This window comes from Eriocheir sinensis, chromosome 44 (genome assembly GCF_024679095.1).
Source record: "Eriocheir sinensis breed Jianghai 21 chromosome 44, ASM2467909v1, whole genome shotgun sequence".
NCBI lineage: Eukaryota > Metazoa > Arthropoda > Malacostraca > Decapoda > Varunidae > Eriocheir > Eriocheir sinensis.
The window spans coordinates 12,240,394-12,262,450 of record NC_066552.1 but is presented as its reverse complement, the minus strand read 5'-3'; the positions used below and the strand labels follow the sequence as shown (position 1 = coordinate 12,262,450).

The 22,057-nt window shown below is 42.1% G+C and overlaps 1 protein-coding gene across 3 annotated transcripts in view; it reads right to left on the bottom strand.

Moving 5' to 3' along the window:
* Positions 1–21,548, bottom strand: part of LOC126980505 (multiple epidermal growth factor-like domains protein 6) — a 50,954-nt gene extending 29,406 nt beyond the window's left edge. The window contains exons 1-18 of one of the 3 annotated variants that reach the window (XM_050830473.1): positions 20,932–21,548; positions 17,232–17,349; positions 14,357–14,416; positions 13,965–14,102; positions 12,564–12,692; positions 12,328–12,453; positions 11,810–11,935; positions 10,997–11,119; positions 8,709–8,834; positions 8,354–8,479; positions 8,022–8,147; positions 7,761–7,886; positions 7,397–7,528; positions 6,447–6,572; positions 2,326–2,451; positions 1,987–2,112; positions 1,088–1,216; positions 349–480 (exon numbers count right to left, since the gene is read on the bottom strand). In XM_050830473.1, the coding sequence (XP_050686430.1) occupies positions 349–480; positions 1,088–1,216; positions 1,987–2,112; positions 2,326–2,451; positions 6,447–6,572; positions 7,397–7,528; positions 7,761–7,886; positions 8,022–8,147; positions 8,354–8,479; positions 8,709–8,834; positions 10,997–11,119; positions 11,810–11,935; positions 12,328–12,453; positions 12,564–12,692; positions 13,965–14,102; positions 14,357–14,416; positions 17,232–17,349; positions 20,932–21,102 (2,266 nt within the window). In that variant the 5' untranslated portion in view covers positions 21,103–21,548. The remainder of the gene's footprint in view (positions 1–348; positions 481–1,087; positions 1,217–1,986; positions 2,113–2,325; positions 2,452–6,446; positions 6,573–7,396; positions 7,529–7,760; positions 7,887–8,021; positions 8,148–8,353; positions 8,480–8,708; positions 8,835–10,996; positions 11,120–11,809; positions 11,936–12,327; positions 12,454–12,563; positions 12,693–13,964; positions 14,103–14,356; positions 14,417–17,231; positions 17,350–20,931) is intronic. The other 2 variants (XM_050830474.1, XM_050830475.1) reach the window with 2 other exon arrangements.
* Between the last annotated feature and the right edge of the window lie 509 nt (positions 21,549–22,057).

Below are 22,057 nucleotides of genomic sequence, written 5' to 3'. Positions count from 1 at the left end.
AAGGGTTAACCTTACGAGAATTCTTAAAACTAAGCATCGTGAATAGGAAAGGAGCTTCACCAATGTCTCCACTTGCCAGTTTATCCTTAAATCATCGCCCCTCCCTCATATTTCATTCAGGGTAAAGTAGACTTCAAATACATCCCCATTCTACACGTGCCATCTTTTTCATGTTTTGAGTCATCTTTTCTATCAAAACCAATGAAGAGAAATTCAGCCAATGAACACCGAAGCTAGAGAAGATGCAGGACTTAGGGGACACAGTGAAGAAAAAGCAGTTGTTTCCATAATAGATCGAAAAAGTAAGAAAAATGTTTGTATATAGAAATAATAAAATTTAATACTAACTGTCTTTGGGCACGCAGCAGCAGAAGTGTGAGGACGAGCAGCTCCCCGGAACCACCTCTTCTTCAGCGGTGCACTCGTGCTTGAAGGACCCGCCGCCACTCGCGCACTCCTCCACCTCCTTCAAGGCGACCACTGGGGTCAAACACAAGCACTCAGCACATACAGCACACACTGAAGAAAGTCTCTCACTAGTCAGCCAAGGTCGCTGTTTGCCAGCCTGAATGGGCTATATCTGAAGAGCTTCCGTAAGAAATGTTATAAGGCTTAGGGTTGTAGGTTTTATAGTACAGCCACTTTTTTTCCTTTAATCCAACACTGTGTACCATATCACACTAGGCTAGATATTAACTATTTTGCAACTGTATACCAACTTGGTGTCTATATCACAGTGAGGAAAGCCCTAATGTATTGCAAATATTCTCGGCAGAGGTCTCGATATATCATGAATACCAAGATGCATCACCCTATGAATGATATCCATATTCAGGCCAAGGAGTGTATAGGTACCAGAAACAGTAAGGCACAGGCGGACGAAATGACTATGTACCCAAACTTAATTTTCTTTAGCCCACTCATCTTAATATCGATCGTGTTTGCATTAACTACATTATTATCTGCTTCACAGTATATCCAATTCATGAACCAGTTTCTGCCCATCTCCCTCCTGCTGCTCTAACACTTACTTTTTTTTCTGCATAAACTAACGATAACCTATGCAAACCACGAAACCTTGACAAACCTCCAGTAACAGCAACGCAGCATTTGCAGCTCCCACCGCCACAGCTGCCGGACACTTCTTCCTCCCAAATGTTGCATCTGACCCGGCAGTTGCCACGACCCCCTTCGCAGGTCGGCTGGGCGCTGCACGCTGCGGGTGGAGTCAAGATCGAAGTAAGAAAGGTCGACCGAGGCGCATCCCGTTAATGACGTCACGAGAAGGGAACTCTCATCCTCTCACGCGCGATTCCTCTCCCATTCTCTTTCACAATTCAGCGGTAACTAGGTTATTTTCAAAAGAGGACTCTCTCTCTCTCTCTCTCTCTCTCTCTCTCTGTGTGTGTGTGTGTGTGTGTGTGTGTGTACACACACACACACACACACACAGAGAGAGAGAGAGAGAGAATGTGGCGGGAGCGAGAGTAGTTAAAAGACTAGCGTGCGGATAACATCGTGGTATGAGTGTGACTGATGGAGTTGCCGCCTCGCTCTGCTGTTTTTATACCCTGTGTTACGTCACGAGGAGGACGGGGAGGATGCGCGGAAAGGAACGAATTTTGGGCCGCCCGTCGGTCGACCTTCCTTCCTTTGATTTTGGGTGGTGTGAAAGATGGTGAGAAAAAAAAACCAATAGCGTATCTTCGTGCAAAAGTCGGATTTCTACCCTTTTTTCATTACTTTAGGATATAAGAATGCTCATTTTTGGGGGGAAACTATGCATATTCAAAACAATAGGAAAATAGCGTGTTCTCGTGTAAAATTCGAATTTCTAACTTTTTTTGGGGGGGTTAATATCGAATATGTTAATGATCCTTTTCTAATAAACTCTAATAAACTTCTAATAAATTCAATAAACTGCGGAATCACCACGATTTTAGACTGACATGGATTGAAACTTTTTTCGCATCCGCCACCACTCACTGTCATCGGGGCCGCAGCAACAGTAATCGGAACCATGGCAACCCCCAGAGACCTCCTTCTCGTCCTTGGAACACGCCGCCTTGAACAGTCCACCAGCCTTCACGCACTTCTCCAGATGCGCCACAGCTGTTGCAAAGATAATGAAAAAAGTTCCCACGTTTACCAGAGAAAACTTAAAAAGGAGCTCCCAGGTTGGGGAGTGATAATTTAAAAAAAATTCCCACATTGCACAAAGATAACTAAAAAAGGATCTACCATGATTGACATAAAGGAGAAAGAACCAATGAACCTGCTATGTTGGACACAGGTTAGTTTTATAAAAAGCCCTTATCCTGGTACCTTCGTTCTTGGCAACACAACACCTGCAGTGGCCGCTACAACCCCCGTGTTCCTCGTCTTCCCACGCCTCACACCACTCACGGCACTGCCCGCGACCGCTGTCACAGCTCGGGTTGGCTTGGCATACTGAAACAGCGGAACAGCACACATTAGAATGGTTTTTTTTTTTTTTTATTTTTTACGTGCCAGCTTATGGCGCCGGTAGGCTCTCTTGAGGGGCTTGGGTGGTGGTCGGCCCCAGCCCGTCATGGCACAGGCAAGTGTTTTTATAGTGGCGCCATCTTGTCTTGGTCCATGCTGCCCCCCGGAGCTCATTCTTGATTCACTTGGACGGTTTCCTCTAAAGTCTGGGTTGATGAGTGGTCTTCAGGACAGCATGTGGGTAGTTTTAGGCCACTCGGCGGTGACTGAAAAATCCCAGGTGGTAGCAGCAGATTCGAACCCACGTCATCCAGTACGCGGTGAATGTGAGTCCCGCACGCTAACCACTCAGCCACCGCCTTAAGGTAGACAGATCCTTTAGTCCGCTAAGAACTCCTAACGCCAGTGGTCAATGGTTTTCAAACGAACTGCAGGAACTAAAGTGTATTGATTTGGAAACTATGATATAAGCAAACAGTCTCGCATAAAAATGAAAATAAAACTATTAATAGGCATAGGTAGGAACAGTCACGGACTTTGCTACCCCCTATACACTACTAAAACTAATAATAGATACAAATAAAAGTCCACCTTGGTTTAATAGCGAAGTCAAATTTTATTTTTAGGAAAGAAATTTGTTACAGGCTAAAAAAAAAAAAAAAAGAAGAGAAATCACGGCAGTTATACAAACAACAGAAAGGCGATCAAAAGTAGAATCGAACCCTAACCTTTCAGTGATGACGAATTAGTGACTGAAAGCCAACGTGTTGCAAACTTGTTGAACAACTATTTTTCCTCGGTCTTACCGCAACTACCTCCAATACCAGCGACGACAACAGTACTAACATAAATCTCGATCATGCATTGCCTAACTTCGTAATAACTGCCGATGAAGTCCTAAATGCTCTCCAATCCTTAAACAAATAAAAGCCCAATATATAGGGTAAGGTGGGGTAAGATGCCCCCCTGAGGTGAAAGGCCCCCCCTTGGTTTTGTCTTTCTTTCCTTTCTCAACCAGTCACATGATCAAATAGGCAACGCCAACTCTCTGTGCTCATAGGAACTATTGGAATAAACAATGGACAGTTGCTCTGGCCACAAGGGGACATTTCTTCTTTTTGACAAATTTCTTGTAAGTTTTCAGTGATTTTAATGATACCTAATTAACGACAAAGAATTGTAGAGTTAGCCTGATGGCTATGGATAGTTGCTCTAAGATGTCTAGACCATATTTCATGTGATTATACTCTGCCTACTTACTTGTAGGAAAGATGGTGACATTTTGTGTATATATGCGTTGCCAGGGTAAGAGGCCCCCTGTGCCTTTGGGGTAAGTTGCCCACAGGGAGGCCTTTTACCCCACATGTGGGCCTTTTACCCCATTATCAGCAAATTGGCAAATGACCTTGTTTGATGTGTGGGGAACCATTTGCTAATAGCAGCAGACCTTCAGAAAAATGGGTCCAATGTCGGGGTTGTAAAAATTGGTCACATGCAGAATGCACAACTGGAGTAGGCCTAGATCTGTACGTATGTCAAAACTGCGAGTCTAATTAGGCATTACAGTATTGCTATAAATAGAATTTGTTTAAGTTTTTGAAAGGCATCCATAAGTGAACACTTTTGAGTTTGAGACTATAAGGAAGTTGATGTTTTTAACTGTTTCAGATATCAATATTCAACAGAAAGGACATTTTATCAAATTTATTGAATATTTAGTTCCATATATTTTTCATGAAAGTATATGTTCCTTTTGTTACAAAAATTCAGAAGAAAGGGAAGCTAGTGTAATATTCGTATTACCAGTCTAAAAGAAGGGGATACCTTTTAGAAAATTAATTAATTGTTTAGTTTTACATTACTCACTAGGAGACACAAATTTGACTGTGTTCCAATATTTCACATAAAGAGAGATTTATAGGGTATAGTTTTCAAAAAGGGAATACATTTTATATTCTTATAATGTGAAAAACTATTTTCCTTATGTTTCTGTGAGTTTTATTATTGTAAGCCGGAGTGGGGTAAAAGGCCTACCCAGTGGGCGTTTTACCCCACATGCGGGGTAAGAAGCCCCCTTTATTATTTTTTTTTAAATTCTCATTATAATAAGGTGTAAATCATAATGAGTGGATATAATATATACCATAGATAGGCCTTAGCCTAAGATTTCAACACAACCTTTTTTCATAATTCTATTGCAAAAAATGTGGCTATAACAGGCAATCTCCCTTAAGGAGGGCAACTTACCCCACCTTACCCTACCTTATACTTCTTAAAGAAACAAAGAGAGAAATACTCTCCTCTCACAACAGTATTCAATATGTCCTTGGGACAAGGCATCGTCCCTTCGGATTGGAAAAACCTAACGTAACACCAATTTTAAAAAAAGGATACAAAAAAAAAATACCGGATGATTACAGGCTCATTAGTCTAACTTCAGTAGTAGGTAAGCTACTTGAGAGCATAATCAGAGACCAAATTGTGAGTCACTTTGAGAACCACTCATTAATTAATGATTCACAACATGACTTCTGCAATAAGTGATCTTGCCTATCAAACCTACTGAACTTTTATAGCGGCCTCTTCTCAGTTTATGACGTAACCAAATCACTGGACATAGTATATCTTGATTTCCAGAAAGCGTTTGATAAAGTTCCACACCATAAATTACTTTATAAATTAACGGTCAAGTACACCAATGGATCGCAAATTGGTTGAGCAAAAGACAGCAAAGAGTGGTGATGACGGATTTGACTTAGAGTGGGCGCCGGTCACTAGTGGTGTCCTTCAGGGCTCGGTTCTTGGCCCAGTGCTCTTTATTATTTACATCCACGATGTGGACGTTGGACTCAATAATCTCATTAGTAAATTTACAGACGACACAAAGATTGCTAACTAGGTCCTCACTGACGGAGACAGACAAAGCCTCCAAGAAGATTTGGATAAAATTTCAGCTTTGTCTGATAAATGGGAGATGCCCTTTAGCATCGATAAGTACCAGATTCTTCAAACTGGAACAAGAAATAAGAGGTTCGATTACGAAATGCGTGGCGTTAAACTCAAAAGCGTTCAATGCGTCAAGGACCTGGGTGTCAAAATTGCGTCAGACCTCAATTCTTACAGCAATGCATTGATGTAATGGCCCCAAATGCTATCAACCACACCCACCCACTCCACCTATGGTCAAAAGGGGAGTGGGGTGGGGTAGAGGGGTTGAGTAGCGGCAGCTACGAGACAACACACCCTCTGCGCCGTAAACCACACACACACACACTCCCCCTATAAAGATAGGGCAGAGTGGGGCGGGGAAGGGCCAGGCCACCCGACGATGACCAGCGTGGGGCAGAAGACGAAGTCGATACCACGATGGGCAGCGAGAAAATGAGTCGGCGGGGTGTGTGAGAGAGGTCCGTGAGTTGTCGCGGAGCTGCCAGACGTATTCTTCATGCTTCATTGGGTTCATGTGGTTCTAGCGCAGCCTGGATTCTTTTCGATCCAGATGTGGGATTAGGTTGCCGTTTTTGTTCAGGGTTACCCCTGGGGCGCGATCGAGTCCTTCTATCACTAGCAAGTGCACTGGCTCGGAGGGGACCTAAAGATTAAATTTAAGTCTTTCACTTAAATTTAAGGACAGACCACCAATTTGGACTGGTCTAAATATCTATGTAAATCTCCTGGGATATGCAGGTGTGTGTAGGAAGGGAAGGATGGCAAGGGGTGGGGTCGCGGTGGTAGACTATGAGTGGACTTTTAGGGAAAGGCTGAGGAAGTGGGAAATCTCCCTCCTGCCCAGCCCCACGCGAAAAAGTGTCTCTGCATGTTACTACAAGTAAAAATTCAAGCTAGCTGAAAGATCCCTGTCTACATAGGTAGCCTACTAGACACGTGCTAAAGACAATAAGTGTCTGCCATTACTTGTTAGGTGTTTACAAAAATATATAAAAAAAAATACGGGAAAAAGAAGGTATCCGTCGTCTTACCGTCCTCCTGGGCACAGCAGCAGTAGTCTTTGGACGAGCAGCCGCGGCCTACCTCCTTCTCTGACTTGGTGCACGACGCCTTGAACGATCCTCCCGCATCCTTGCACTTTTCCAAGTCAAGAAGAACTGTGCAGTGAGGAACGAGTTTGTTTGTTGTTAATTCCTCTATCACGGAACGCCAATTTAAACAAAAACCAGAGCCATTGCATAGGAGAGTTTGGCCAACTCATCGATGGCGCCATGTTGTTACCAAAAGAGTCGCGCTCAAGTCAAATTGATGCAAAATTAAAAGTGTTTCTTATTATGTACTCAGGCATCGTCAGTATCTCAAAGAAGTATCTGGAGCATAAAAAAAACAGTTTCATCAGCATCAATATGAATTTCGAGCTACTTTTTTGGTAACAACACGGCGCCTGTGATCAAGTTTCCAAACTCTCCTATTTCACGGCTTTGGCAAAAACTGGCGACTTTCCAGGCAGACGGTTTTTATTTGTTGATTAGCGTATAAGGTTTATTTTTTCCTATTGTTTAATCCCGTTCCTGTCCATTATCTCTTACAAAAAATATGACTGATAGGAAATATACCGAGTCCAATATGTGATACTTCACTTTCAGGGATTCCTACCCAGGGGCCACTCGCTCCGCGGGGAAGTGTTTCAGATTTAAGGGAGGGAATGTTTGCCATGGGAAGATTTGTTAAAGCATCTACAACTACTTAAAAAAACGTATCGGTATGCCCCTCTTTATAAAGACAATCACAAATTAGTATGTCACTTATGATTATACCTTTTATAGCTAATAGTTTCTACAGCAACCATTCTACACAAAGCTTGAAAAATTATTGGATGATGATTCAGCATTGGGAAGGCTTTAGGGCTGCTGGGATCGCAAAGTTAGGAACGCGACCCGGCACGATGAGGGCCCCTCTAGTAACGATCGTCGGTGCTCACCGTCCACCGTGGCCACACAACACCTGCAGAAGGAGCCGCACTTCCCGGTCACTTCCTCCTCCCAGCTGTTGCACTTGCCCCTACAGTGCCCGCGGCCGCTGTCACAAGCCAGCTCGGCGTGACACTTAGACTCTGATTGACAAAGAAAGATCGTAATTAGCACGTACAAATATCTGAATCGGAAGTTCCAGAGCAAAACCTGTTGCTGCCCTACTCTATTTAGTCCAGTGAAACGATTGCTGCTTTCTCATTCTAGAGAACTCATATTATGTTCAGAACAACCTCTGTTTAGGAGGCGAAGGCACTTGCGACCCTCTCATTCTAGAACACTAACATATGATCAGAATAAAGCGAGGTTGATCACCTAGTTTGGTGGAGATGCAGCACTTGCACTCGTTGCCTTTACAGCCGCTGATCGTCTTGGTGCCGGAGGGACAGTGTGTTCTGCAGGTGCCGCCCGCCGCCGCACATTCCGTCTCCAGGTGACACACTGGGAAGAAAATCAATAAAGCCTGATGCATTCCTTGCCTTCAATACTGTTAAACTCAAATATACCTTGTCTCCAGTAATGAATAGGCTACAGCGTGTATTCAGTAATTGCCAGAACCCGTCAGCAGGCACTTACCGTCCAGAGTAACAACGCAACATTTGCAGTGGTCGCCGCAGGTCCCGGAGGTCTCGTGCTCATGGGACTTGCACGTGCTCCTGCAGGCGCCGTGGCCGCTGCTGCAGTCCGACTTGGCGTCACACACTGCAAAGGCAATAGCGACTTGTAGACAGTTACTCCCATAATAGGGGCACCGCCAGAGATCTGTGGGTCTGGGCTACAAAAGGGAACCCTCCAAGTTTCTCTAGAGGAGAGTATCAAGCCAGCTATTCAAGCAACTTCGATCATTTGATAATAAAGCAGGTGTACAATATAGCTGTGCAATCTTATCTCCAGCCCGTCCCACGCACCGTCTATCAGGGCGCAGCAGCAGAAATGGCTCCCCGAGCAGCCGCCAGCCACTTCCTGTTCCCTGGAGGTACACTTAGTCTTGATGGAGCCCCCGGCCTTGATGCAGTGCTTCACCTCGGCGAATTCTATTTGAAAAAGCAAAGCCCCACTCTAAAAAAAAGCATAATCCTTATGTGTGTTATTTATGAGATTAACCGTCTACTGCATCCGGAATCCCTTTCTTTTCGCTAACTACTATAGTAGATGCTACATTAAAATAGCCAATTCAAGTTTAAAGGGCTACCAAGCCACGCTGATATTTCATTAGTAAATCTGAACAGAAATGGCAATGAAAACTGTATGCCATGGCCTCACCGTCGAGTGAGGCGACGCAACACTTGCAGTGGTTGCCGCAGAGGCCATGCTTCTCCTTCTCCATGACGAGGCAGGTGGCGCGGCAGTGGCCTCGGCCCCTGTCACAGGCCGGCAGCGCCTGGCACACTGGGGGGAGGGGGGTCCGGAAACACGTCATAAGGAGTGACATCATACATACAGCGGGAAGGGCAAAACTTTTTGTTATCCCTTCATATAAAAAAGTCATCCCCAGCCCTGTCTCGATATACAAATGCAGTGATTATAAAAAAAATGCAACACAGTCCACGCTAACTGGATGACTCAGTTCTGTCAGCCGTGAGAAAGACAGACGTATAGCAGTACAAAACTTGTAGGTAAAGCAAGCCAAGGCAATAGACCAGAAGGTTTAAGGCACTTAAGTAATATACTAGTATACTAGCTGTAGTACCCTGAACTCTGCCTCTCCTTCTGCCCCCCGCCGGGCCCCCCATGAAATCGCTGCTGATTGGCTGAGTTTCCGTGTTATTTTTAATAGGAAAGTTGATCTGAACCTGTGAGAAGAGGATGAAGTTGAGGCCAACGCTGCCTGGAGAGAGGGTGAGGAGAGGGATGAAACCTAACAGATTATGATAATGATGATGATAGTGATGATGATGAAAATTATGTTGATATTGATGATGATGACAGTGATAATGATGATGATGATGTTAATATTGATGATGATGACAGTGATAATGATATTGATGGAAATGACGGTGATACTGATGATGATAGTGATAATAGTGATGGTGATGATGTTGATATTGATGATGATGACAGTGATAATGATGATGATGATGTTAATATTGATGATGATGACAGTGATAATGATGATGATGATGATGTTAATATTGATGATGATGACAGTGATAATGATGATGATGATGTTAATATTGATGATGATGACAGTGATAATGATGATGATGATGTTAATGTTGATGATGATGACAGTGATAATGATGATGATGATGTTAATATTGATGATGATGACAGTGAAAATGATATTGATGGAAATGATGGTGATACTGATGATGATAGTGATAATAGTGATGGTGATGATATTGATATTGATGATGATGACAGTGATAATGATGATGATGATGTTAATATTGATGGTGATGACTGATAATGATGATGATGTTAATATTGATGATGATGATGACAGTGATAATGATGATGATGATGTTGATATTGATGATGATGACAGTGATAATGATGATGATGATGTTAATATTGATGATGATGACAGTGATAATAATGATGATGATGTTAATATTGATGATGATGACAGTGATAATGATATTGATGGAAATGATGGTGATACTGATGATGATAGTGATAATAGTGATGGTGATGATATTGATATTGATGATGATGACAGTGATAATGATGATGATGATGTTAATATTGATGATGATGACAGTGATAATGATGATGATGATGTTAATATTGATGATGATGATGACAGTGATAATGATGATGATGATGTTGATATTGATGATGATGACAGTGATAATGATGATGATGTTAATATTGATGATGATGACAGTGATAATGATGATGATGATGTTAATATTGATGATGATGACAGTGATAATGATGATGATGATGTTAATATTGATGATGATGACAGAGATAATGATATTGATGGAAATGATGGTGATGGTGATGATGATGATGATAGTGATGATAGTGATGGTGATGATGATGATAGTAATATTGATAATGATGATAGTGATGGTGATGATGATAATATTGATGATGATGATAATGGATGATAATGGTGACTGAAATTATGATGATGATGATGGTGATGTTAATATTGATGATGATGACGATAATGATGATGATAGTGATTGATGATAATGATAATGGGAAAAATGATGGTGAGTGGTGATGATGATTATGATGATGGTAATGACAATGATGATGAAAATGATGATGATGGATATGATGATGATGACGATGATAATGATGATTAAGATGGTAATGATAATAGTAGTGATGATGATGATGATGATGATAGTAATATTGGTAATGATGGTGATGATGATGGCAATGAAAATGATGATGATGGTAATAATGGTTATGATGATGATGATAATGATGATGGTAATGATGATGATGATGATGATAGTAATATTGGTAATGATGGTGATGATGATGATGATGAAAATGATGATGGTAATGATGGTTATGATGATGATGGTAATGATGACGATGGTAATGATAGCGATGATGATGGTGATGGATCAACACAATGAACCCACTTTCAACAGGGGCACAGCAGCAGTACTTGTGTGAACAGCCTCCAGCGACGGGCTTCTCCCCCTCGGAACAGCGGGCCTTCAGTGAGCCTCCTGCCTGTACACAATTCTCCACGTCCTTGCATTCTGCGCCGAAGAGACAACACTCGTAAAGCTGGATATGGCCAAGTGTATCGGTGTGCCTCAACCCTTCCCCTGCCTGTCTTGCCTCTCCATGGCTGTATCTATGCAAGTTTCTAAAGTTTTTATTTATCCATCTGTCTGTCAGCCTATTCGTTTACCTATTCATTAAAGAACATACATCTTTTGCTTGTCTCCCTATTTATCTTTATTTAATATCTATCTATCTATCTATCTATCTATCTATCTACATATATATATATATATATATATATATATATATATATATATATATATATATATATATATATATATCGAAAGTTTCTATCTATCTCTCTATTTGTCTACCTGTTCATTTTATCTATGTTTGTATAAGTACATGTATTTTTTTGTTTACCTACCTATTAATCTGTATATATTCATGTCTATATGTATGATCTGTTTACCGTTTCATTTATCTATATTCATTCAAGTACATATATTTTGTCTGTCTACCTATATATCTAGATTTACTTATATGTGCATGTGTCAATCTATTTGTTTGTTACGGTCGGGATTAAATTTAGCTTAAGACGTTTAAAGAACCTAGTGACATGTCATTTCAAAACCACTAGACTATCCAGCGTCCAATGGCCTCAAACATGATCCCGCTAAGGACCCGGGCATGAGTGCAGGGCCTGGCCGCTCGACCCTCACCGTCAGCCACAGACACGCAGCAGCGGCAGCTGTGGCCGCAGCCCCCGGGTTTCTCTGTCTCCCCGACGAAGCATGAGTAGCGGCACTGCCCCCACCCGTCGTCACACGCCGGCTGGACCTTGCACACTGTGGCGGGGAAACAGTAATGTAATAATGATGACGAATGACGCAGCACTACAGAGCCCAAAGGTCAAGCACTCTGTAGCTGTGTGTCAGATCCTGTAGAATTATAATAATTCCTGCTGAGATTGTCGTCGGGCATAGGATGTTGGAAAATGCGGAGTGGGGTCATTGCTAAAGGAATGGATGGGAGAGTCATCTTGGGAACGATCATTGATGAAATATGCAAATAGTAAGGGGTAGAACACTCTGTTTAAAAGTCTACTATATATCAAAAAGATCTGCTAGACTAGAGAGAAAACGCGAAGTGAAAATAAAGAGGGACGAAATCTAACTAACTAACTAACTTATTATATAATTAGTTAAGTAACGAAAGGAACAGCTTAGTCATTCGTTACCTTCAGACACGGGAACACAACACTTGCACTGCGCACCACAGCGGGCGCCAGTCTCTGCCTCGCCATTCTCACACGCGTGTCGGCAGTGGCCGCGGCCCTGTTCACACTGCGACTGACCTTTACAGACTGAAAAATAACGGAAGCACCTAGGTATTACCTTTTGTTTGTGTATCGAACACACACACTCTCTCTCTCTCTCTCTCTCTCATCAGAAGCATGTAAGGGCGCCTCCTTACCATTGCTAGAATCAACGCAACACTTGCAGTCGTCGCCCACACAGCCGCCCTTCACCTCGATGTCCCAGTCGCCGCACTTATTCTTGCACTTGCCGTGGGCGGCTGTGCACTCTGGCTTGGCGTTACAGTCTGGAAAGGGGTTGGTTGGCCTATTTTAGATGCAAACGATACATACAACTATTTGGAGCCCGTGTATTAGTTGGGGCTTACAAACAAAGCCATAGAATAGGAACGTTTGTCCAACTTTATCTTAGGGGCCATGTTGTTAGCTACCAAAAGAGCCGTGCGAAATTCAAACTGATACTGATACAATAGTGTGTTTTTGTGTGCTCTAGGTATTGCCAGGATCTTGAATAAGTACCTAGAGCACGAAAAACACTGTTCTATCATCATCAATTTGAATTTCACGCGGCTCATTTGGTAACAACACGGCGCCGGTAATGAAGTTAGTAAAATCTCTCATTCCGTGGCTCTGATACATACTGACAAAGCCCGCCCGAACCAGGAATCGATGTTTGGATTTTTTTTACCAACTCTTTTCTAACTCTTTGGAAAGTGTTTCCAAACAGTTTGTGAACTGTTTCCAAACGGTCAGTCCAGCAGAACAGGCTATCCCTGCCACACCACCTTTTCTCAGCTGTGAGAGAGCACGCTGAGGTTTGTAATATTATTGTTAAGAAACAACATTTCGAAATAATAGAGAATTGTGATAGACGCGATATCCGCATACTTGAATCTTTATATATAAAATTACTTAGTCTCTCACTTAATAAGACTCTGTCCTCAGTTTCCCTAAATGTTGGTTAATATGTTCTCAATTTTCTTCCTTATTATAGCGTTCCTCTCATATGTCAGCTATTTACTACCTTTAAATGAATTTGATTAAATAACTGGATAATCCAATAAAGTCATATAGTGTTAAGGTTGTTCCGTTTTTAGGATAATAACAAAGATTTTGTGTAAATACCAGGACACTTGACAACGTTCTATTCCAACGGTGTCAAGTGTCGTGGTATTTACACAAAATCTTTGTTATTATCCGCCATGACAGTTAACAATGTTTCCTCTTTGAAGACGTAACAAGGGTCGTTCTTTTCAGACAAACCTTTGTTTTGGTTTCCGTTTAAAGTTCCCACCTCGTTTCTTATAGTTTATATCAGAGCCATAGAATAGGAGAGTTTGGATAACTTTTGCAAAATCTATCTTGTCCCAAATCCATGATGCTCGCTCTTCCGATCTCTCCATGCTAGGAAGCGGTGAAGAATCAGGAAGCGTGGAAGAATCATGGAAATATACCAAGATTGAAGACGTGCTAATGACGACTAAGAAGGATACGTGTACAAGGGAAGCGTCTTTCTAAGAAGAGGCTGCACATGCGTAGGTCCTTGGCGATACACTTACTTTGCTTAAAAGGGGCGCAGCAGTAGCAATTCTGTCCCTGGCAGCCCTTGGGTATCGCCTTCTCATTGGGAGAACATGTCGCCTTGCACTTCCCTCCCTTCTTCCAGCATTTCTCCAGGACAATGCACACGGATGAAGCTGCAAGGGAATACAAAACTCGAACATACCTGTCATACAGAAATCAATAACTACTAGAGTATATGCTGTAGGTGTATTATGTTCTATTGTTAGGAAGACGTGGCTTTGGCTAGGCTAGACTACTCATCCGTAATTCAAGCTCACGACTCCTACACTTTGGCAATATAGGTAATCATGTAAAACAAAATATGGATTAACGCAAACTAAACCGACATTCACACCTCGCATGCAGCACTCCAAAGGAAAAAACTCACCCAGTCGATGTTCCAGAATCTCACCCATGTCCGTCCCATTCTTGTCAAATCTCGCCAGTGCTGAGGAGATTACAACATCGTTTATTTACGTTGGTATTCTGAAACGCTTCCGCCTTTTACATCACTTATTTCTATGGACCAATATGGAGATTAATCGGGTTCTCATGAGTTTTTTTCACGTTCATGGTACAGAAGCTTTGTCAAAATACGAACGGGGTCACAAATCTAATCATGTAAATGCCCACAGCGCCTACGAAAGCCTGGCTATATGTGTGTGATTGGCAGTTGCGGGTTTACAATGAAGCTAATGAGGCTGTAGCCTCAGGCCCTGGGCTTTCTGGGGACACCCGATGATTAAAAAATTAATCAATATATAAAAGTAAATTAATAAAAATAATGATATAAAATGCATCATTGAAAAGATCTAAGAACGTTGATATACTGAAGGCAACCATGACTCAACACTAAAGTCAGAAGATTTTGATGATTTTTTACATTAGATTTTTCATACGTGTGCCTACTCTTTAGGCATTTTTTTTTATTTCAAGCAAATACTTGTAAGACATTTGATTACACGGAGAAACTAATCAGACGGACTCTGTTGACGAGACGATGACATAATGAAGACGGGTCCGTGACGCGTCAAGTTCACATACTGGGGGTCAGTCTCGGTTATGTGTGTTAAAGTGATAACCCAGGGAGCTGCAGCTTACTGAACCTGATGTGAACTTTCATAGGTAAGTGTACGGTCTCCTTAACTATAACATTATACGGTCTCCTTAACTCCAATAACATTATACGGTCTCCTTAACTATAACATTATACGGTCTCCTTAACTCCAATAACATTATACGGTCTCCTTAACTCCAATAACATTACAAGTGTGAGCCCAGTGAAACTCTGTGCTGAAGCTACGAATGCGGCGCGAAAAGGTGTAAAGAGGATTCAGTATGTTCTAGAACATATCAAAGGTGACATAGAAGAGAAAACAAAATACTAGACAAGAGGCAAAGGGATTATCAAGTGATCTTCACAAACTAGAAACTGGCATCCTCATTACACTGTGGGTGGGACACTTTTCTGCAAAGGTTTAACAAAAGAAGCAAAGCATTTCAGTGTGCTACGCAGCTGGTCTCTTGAATTCTGTAAAGGATTTTGTGCTTTGGTTTCGCTCAGAATTTTATGGTTTTGAAGAACAAGGAAAAGAGCTTAGTGAAACTGACACTTATAATGAGGACTCCACCATCAGAAAAAAATAAAAAACAGTTTGCCGAGAGCTCAAGCGTTAAATTTTGAGTCGAGGTCTTTCTAAAAATTATTGCTCAGTTGAACACTGGACTAAATTATAACATGCCGTGCTCCAGTTCATCATGATGGCAGCTCAAAATTTGTTTACCTGTCTAAAGTGATGACAATGGATAGGAGTTCACTTAAACATAACTGTGATTTGTTAGTTCAGCATTATTCTTCAGAGGCTTGTTAGTGCCACAACTCGCAGATGAAAGGAAATACTCCACTTCCAAAGCCCCAATACAATGATTTCCGTAGTCGAACTGAAAACCAAGTCTGTAGCAATGAGTTATTTTTATACCGAATGCTCTTGCAACACATTGAAAGAAGTCTTTCCGAAGGTTGAACTAATATATCGGTTGTAGGCTAACTGTCTCTCATGGTGTCAAACTGTAATGGAGACCGTGGCTTTTCAACACTTAGATTGATAAAGAATGAAGCACGGGCAAAAATTAAAGAAAAGCGTCTAAACATGGTGCCACTCAAGTACATAGAGAATAGTATTTTGCGGAAGTTAAACTTTGAAGACATAGTAAGTGATTTCGCGTTAACTTGCATTTGGAGCACTGACTTTAGTTTCCTTAGATAATAGTTCATATAATCTTTTTTTTTTATTTAAGGAAAACTTAACAGCAACAAACCAGTAATATTTTCAAAATATTGAGTTTGTTATGGAAATATAGACAATTATTATCGATATTTTTATTCAGACATGAGTCAGTTTATAAAATGCAATTGGGGCCATTTTAAATAACAGCTGATTAGGTCACTTGTACACTTGGGATGAATATGTGAATCATACAATATAATATTTTCATTGTCTTCTATTGGTCAAGTTTGTAATCAAATTTACCTATGTATGTATACGATAAGATACAGTATAACAACAAATCAATCCTTTCAGTATAAATTAAACAAAACTTGCCTACCTACACATGACGCTAATTACTATTATTCACTTCGAAACAAGTACTAAAACAAAATATATGAAATATGTATAAATGTATATGAAAATGACCCCGGACCTGAAGTAGCCTCGGACCCCAAGAACTAACAGTCCGCATCTGGTGAGTGGGTCCGGACTATGGTCCGTAATATTTACATTTTCCTTGCTACCTCCTCCGTTTGAAAGTTGAAATTTTCATCTTTTTTGACGAAAACAACCACTATGTCTCAATAGAAACCGATAAAATGTCGATGATGTATGCGAAGTTATTGTTTGAAATTGTAAGAAAAGTTACCCTAAAATTTCGATGAATTTTCAATTATGTGAAGGGTGTCCATTTTCCAACCTTTGACCTGGGTTCTATTAAGTCAGGAAGCGGGCCCGAGAGTGTGAGCAAAGCGTGAAAGGGAAAGGGAGAAGTGAAAGCTGAGGAAGAGAACGTAGCGGAAGATGAAGGCAACAGACGTTATAAAGAGAGCGGGACCTGGGGGTAGAAAGTCCTTCATCTCGTTACTGGTGCCAGAACTAAAGAAACTCAACATGTAATATATATGAACACACGTAAGGCGTGTGAAGATTTCCCCCATTTAGCGAAGGGCAACACTTGTTAAATGATGTGTGACCAATCGTGTCACTTACTTCCGAAGCAGCACCACCCCTCCGGACAGTCTGCTGACTCGGCCAGGTTCTCAGGGCACTTTGCAGCCTTCGCCACACACTTGCCACCAATAAAGTCACAGGACCACTCCTCCTGCTGCTTCACCGTCCAAGAGTGGATGGCATGGGGATCACCGCCAGGGAGAGACAGAGACAGGTTTTGATCAAGGGTAATTGTATTCATTTGTTTCCAGTGAGTATTGTTTTCTTGCGTATAATTAAAGAGCAGTTCTGACTGAGCATTTACAGCATATACTAATGTAAAGGTCGATTTTTTTTAACGAATTTATACTAGAGTAAGTTTAGGAAACCAGTTTTGGATATGGCTACTGGGGAGGTTTACACTTAATCCTCAATGATACTGTTACGCCACACCAAGCCCACCAATACCAGGATAACCACACACCCCCAGGCAGGCAGGCTGCGTACAATAACACGGGGTAGTGAAACAAAACAGGCCCGAGAAAAATCGAAGTAAGGTCGACCCGACGGGCGGCCCAAAATTCGTTCCATTCCGCGCATCCTCCCCGTCCTTTACGTGACGTAACACAGGGTATACAAACAGCAGAGCTAGCCGGCAACTCCATCCGTCACACTCACACCGCGATGCTCTCTCTCTCTCTCTCTCTCTCTCTCTCTCTCTCTATATATATATATATATATATATATATATATATATATATATATATATATATATATATATATATATATATATATATATATATATATATATATATATATATATATATATGGCTGAACTCTTCGCTCAAATTTTCTGTAACAACTCCACCCTGGACGATTCTGGGCATATTCCTCCTACTCATCCCCCCTCTGACTCTTTTATGCCTGTTATAAAGATTCTTCAAAATGATGTTTTCTATGCCCTCTCTGGCCTCAATCATCAGAAGGCTTATGGACCTGATGGAGTGCCTCCTATTGTCCTTAAAAACTGTGCCTTCGTGCTGTCACCTTGCCTGGTCAAACTCTTTCGCCTCTGCCTGTCAACATCTACCTTTCATTCCTGCTGGAAGTATGCCTTCATACAGCCTGTGCCTAAGAAGGGTGACCGTTCTAATCCCTCAAACTACCGTCCTATAGTTTTACTTTCTTGTCTGTCTAAAGCTTTTGAATCAATCCTTAACCGGAAGATTCAAAAGCACCTTTCCACTTCTGACCTTCTATCTGATCGCCAGTTTGGGTTCCGCAAGGGGCGTTCTACTGGTGATCTCCTTGCCTTCCTAACTGACTCTTGGTCATCCTCTCTTAGCCGTTTCGGTGAAACCTTTGCTATTGCGTTGGACATATCAAAAGCTTTTGATAGGTCTGGCACAAATCTTTGCTTTCCAAACTACCCTCCTACGGTTTTTGTCCTTCTCTCTGTACCTTTATCTCCAGTTTCCTTTCTGACCGTTCTATTTCTGCTGTGGTAGACGGTCACTGTTCTTCCCCTAAACCTATTAACAGTGGTGTCCCACAGGGTTCTGTCCTATCTTCCACTCTCTTTCTGTTGTTCATTGATGATCTTTCCAAAATGAGCTGTCCTATCCATTCTTACGCCGATGACTCCAATCTGCATTACTCAACTTCTTTTAATAGAAGACCCACCCTACAGGAACTTAACGATTCAAGGCTGGAGGCAACAGAACGCTTAGCCTCAGACCTTCCTATTATTTCCGATTGGGGCAAGAGGAATCTGGTGTCCTTCAACGCCTCAAAAACACAGTTTCTCCACCTATCCACTCGACACAATCCTCTAAACAATTATCCCCTATTCTTTGACAGCACTCAGCTATCACCTTCTTCAGCACTAAACATCCTCGGTCTATCCTTAACTCAAAATCTCAACTGGAAACTTCATATCTCATCTCTTACTAAATCAGCTTCCTCGAGGCTGGGCGTTCTGTACCGTCTCCGCCAGTTCTTCTCCCCTGCACAGTTGCTGTCCATTTACAGGGGCCTTGTCCGCCCACGTATGGAGTATGCATCTCATGTGTGTGGGGATTCCACTCACACAGCTCTCCTTGACAGAGTCAAAGGCTCTTCGTCTCATCAGCTCTCCTCCTCATACTGATAGTCTTCTACCTCTTAAATTCCGCCGCCATGTTGCCTCTCTTTCTATCTTCTATCGATATTTTCATGCTGACTGCCGTTCTGAACTTGCTAACTGCATGCCTCGCCCCCTCCCGCGGCCCCGCTGCACACGACTTTCTACTCATGCTCATCCCTATACTGTCCAAACCCCTTATGCAAGAGTCAACCAGCATCTTCACTCTTTCATCCCTCACGCTGGTAAACTCTGGAACAATCTTCTTTCATCTGTATTTCCTCCTGCCTACGACTTGAACTCTTTCATGAGGAGGGTATCAGGACACCTCTCCTCCCGAAATTGACCTCTCTTTTTGGACACTCCTTTTACCTCTATTCAGGAGCAGTAAGTAGCGGGCTTTTTTTATATTTTTCTTTACGCCCTTGAACTGTCTCCTTAGCTGTTTAAAAAAAAAAAAAAATATATATATATATATATATATATATATATATATATATATATATATATATATATATATATATATATATAGATATATATATATATATATATATATATATATATATATATATATATATATATATATATATATATATCTCTGTGTGTGTGTGTGTGTGTGTGTGTACACACACAGAGAGAGAGAGAGAGAGAGAGAGAGAGAGAGAGAGAGAGAGAGAGAGAGAGAGAGAGAGAGAGAGAGAGAGACTTCCTCCTTTGAAAGTAGCCTAGCTCCCGTTGAATTGTGAAAGAGAATGGGAGAGGAACCGCATCTGAGAGAGAATGAGAGATCCCTTCTCGTGACGTCATCGACGGGCTGCGCGTTGGTCGACCTTACTTACTTCGATCTTGGGCCCGAGCAGACGCTTCACAGGAAGCCAGACGAACCGCGGCGCGGATAGACACAGAGGGGAGGAAGGCAAGGGATAACACTAAAAGCACAATAATAGCGGTTTCCCACTTTGATGGCAAGCTAAGTACACCGTAAACAGTTCCGTAGGCAAAAGTACAGAAACTTCAGGGACAAAGGCACACAGGGGCGGACTCGGACAGCTGTACCGGGTGCGTGTTCCTTCTCTGGCGGCTCCAAGCAGACTCTGCACGTCCCCGCGCACGGCTCTGCCGTCCCAAAGCTCACACAGCAATTCCCGCCCAACACCTCGCGCGCCAAACTCAAACACACACATACACAAACACAAATACAGACCTACATACGTAATAATACATATCACCGGAAGGGGCAACTCTGACATGAAATCGACTTTAATTAACACAAGTATAAATAGTAATGCACCTAGCTTGAAACACGAGTATTTACGGTGCATCAAACAGCAAAGCAGTCAGATTTCAACCTCTACGAAGTCAAGAGGTAATATAAAGGAGTAAATGTCCAGGAGATCAATCAGTCAGGAGAGTAATGTCCTGGAAGGACCTTCCGGGTGTGGAGGACGTCCAAATGGAAGTTTACTTTGGGAGGGATTGTTTAGGAAGGAATAGGTCTAAGGGGAAAGTCAGTCGAGTTGAAAACCTCCAGGAACGACAGTCGGAGGGGCAAACGTCGGTGTGGAGTAGGTCCCAGCTGGGTGAAAATATCCCCCGAACACTCCCTCTGGCATGTAGCAGAGTGGAAGCAAGCCGTACCTTCTCGTCACCTGAGGCCAAGTCGTCTGTCAGCACCACTGTCGCCAAGGAGACAACCAGCCACCACCTAGCAGTCATCTTGACAGAGCAACGTTTGACGTAGCTGAGTCGTGGCACAGACTGCTCTGAGGGACACACACGAGGTCTATTTTTTTTATATACTCCTCTCATCCTTACCTGTGCCACTTATTACCATAGTACACACTTGCTGTACACACGCTAGGGTCCCATCCTTACCTGTGCCACCTGTTACCAAAGCCCACACTTGCTATACACACGCGAGGGTCCCATCTAGGGTTTGTTTCCCGGGATCCCGGGATCCCGGACAATTTTCAAGGTTTAATAATCCCGGGATATTTTTGCACATCCCAGGAAATCCCGGGATGAAATTAAGTACAAAAATAGGGGCAAATTTGACTGCAGGATGGTTGTGGACTTGTGGTTCTACTTATATTTATATACAGGTTGTCCCGTGAGGAATGTTTTGTGTGTGTGTGAAGGAAGGAGTTACTGTTTAAGTAAGAGATGAGAGAGTCTTACGATTAATATGAAGGCTACTATATATCGTTATATTAAAAAAAAAATCATCTATTTTCCAGCACTTTTATTTTTCCTATATCCTTTCTTGCCGGTCTCCTCTCTCTTTTCTCCCTTCTTTTCTCTCCCTGAAAAAGCTAGCCACAGTCTCCTATTCTATGGCTCTAATATATAATCTAAGGGACGCGATGGGAACTTTAAGGGAAACTGAAACCAGGTTTCTCTGAAAAGAACGACCCTTGTCAAGTCTTTAAAGAAACATTGTTAACTGTCATGGCAGACACCTTTCTGTTCCATTTGCCGTTAATTCAAAATAATATATTTTACGTTGTACTTGGAAGAAGAGCCATAGAATAGGAGACTTTGGCCAACTTCATCTCAGGCGCCATGTTGCTACCTAAAGAGCCGCGCGAAATTAAAATGGATGCCAATACAATACTTTGTTTGTGTGTTCTAGGTACTTCTTCGAAATCCTGACCATACCTACAGTCCCCTCAAACACTATTCTATCAGCTTTAATTTGTATTTCGCGCGGCTTTCTGGGTAACAGATGGCGCCTAAGATAGCTAAAGTTGGACAAACTCGCCTA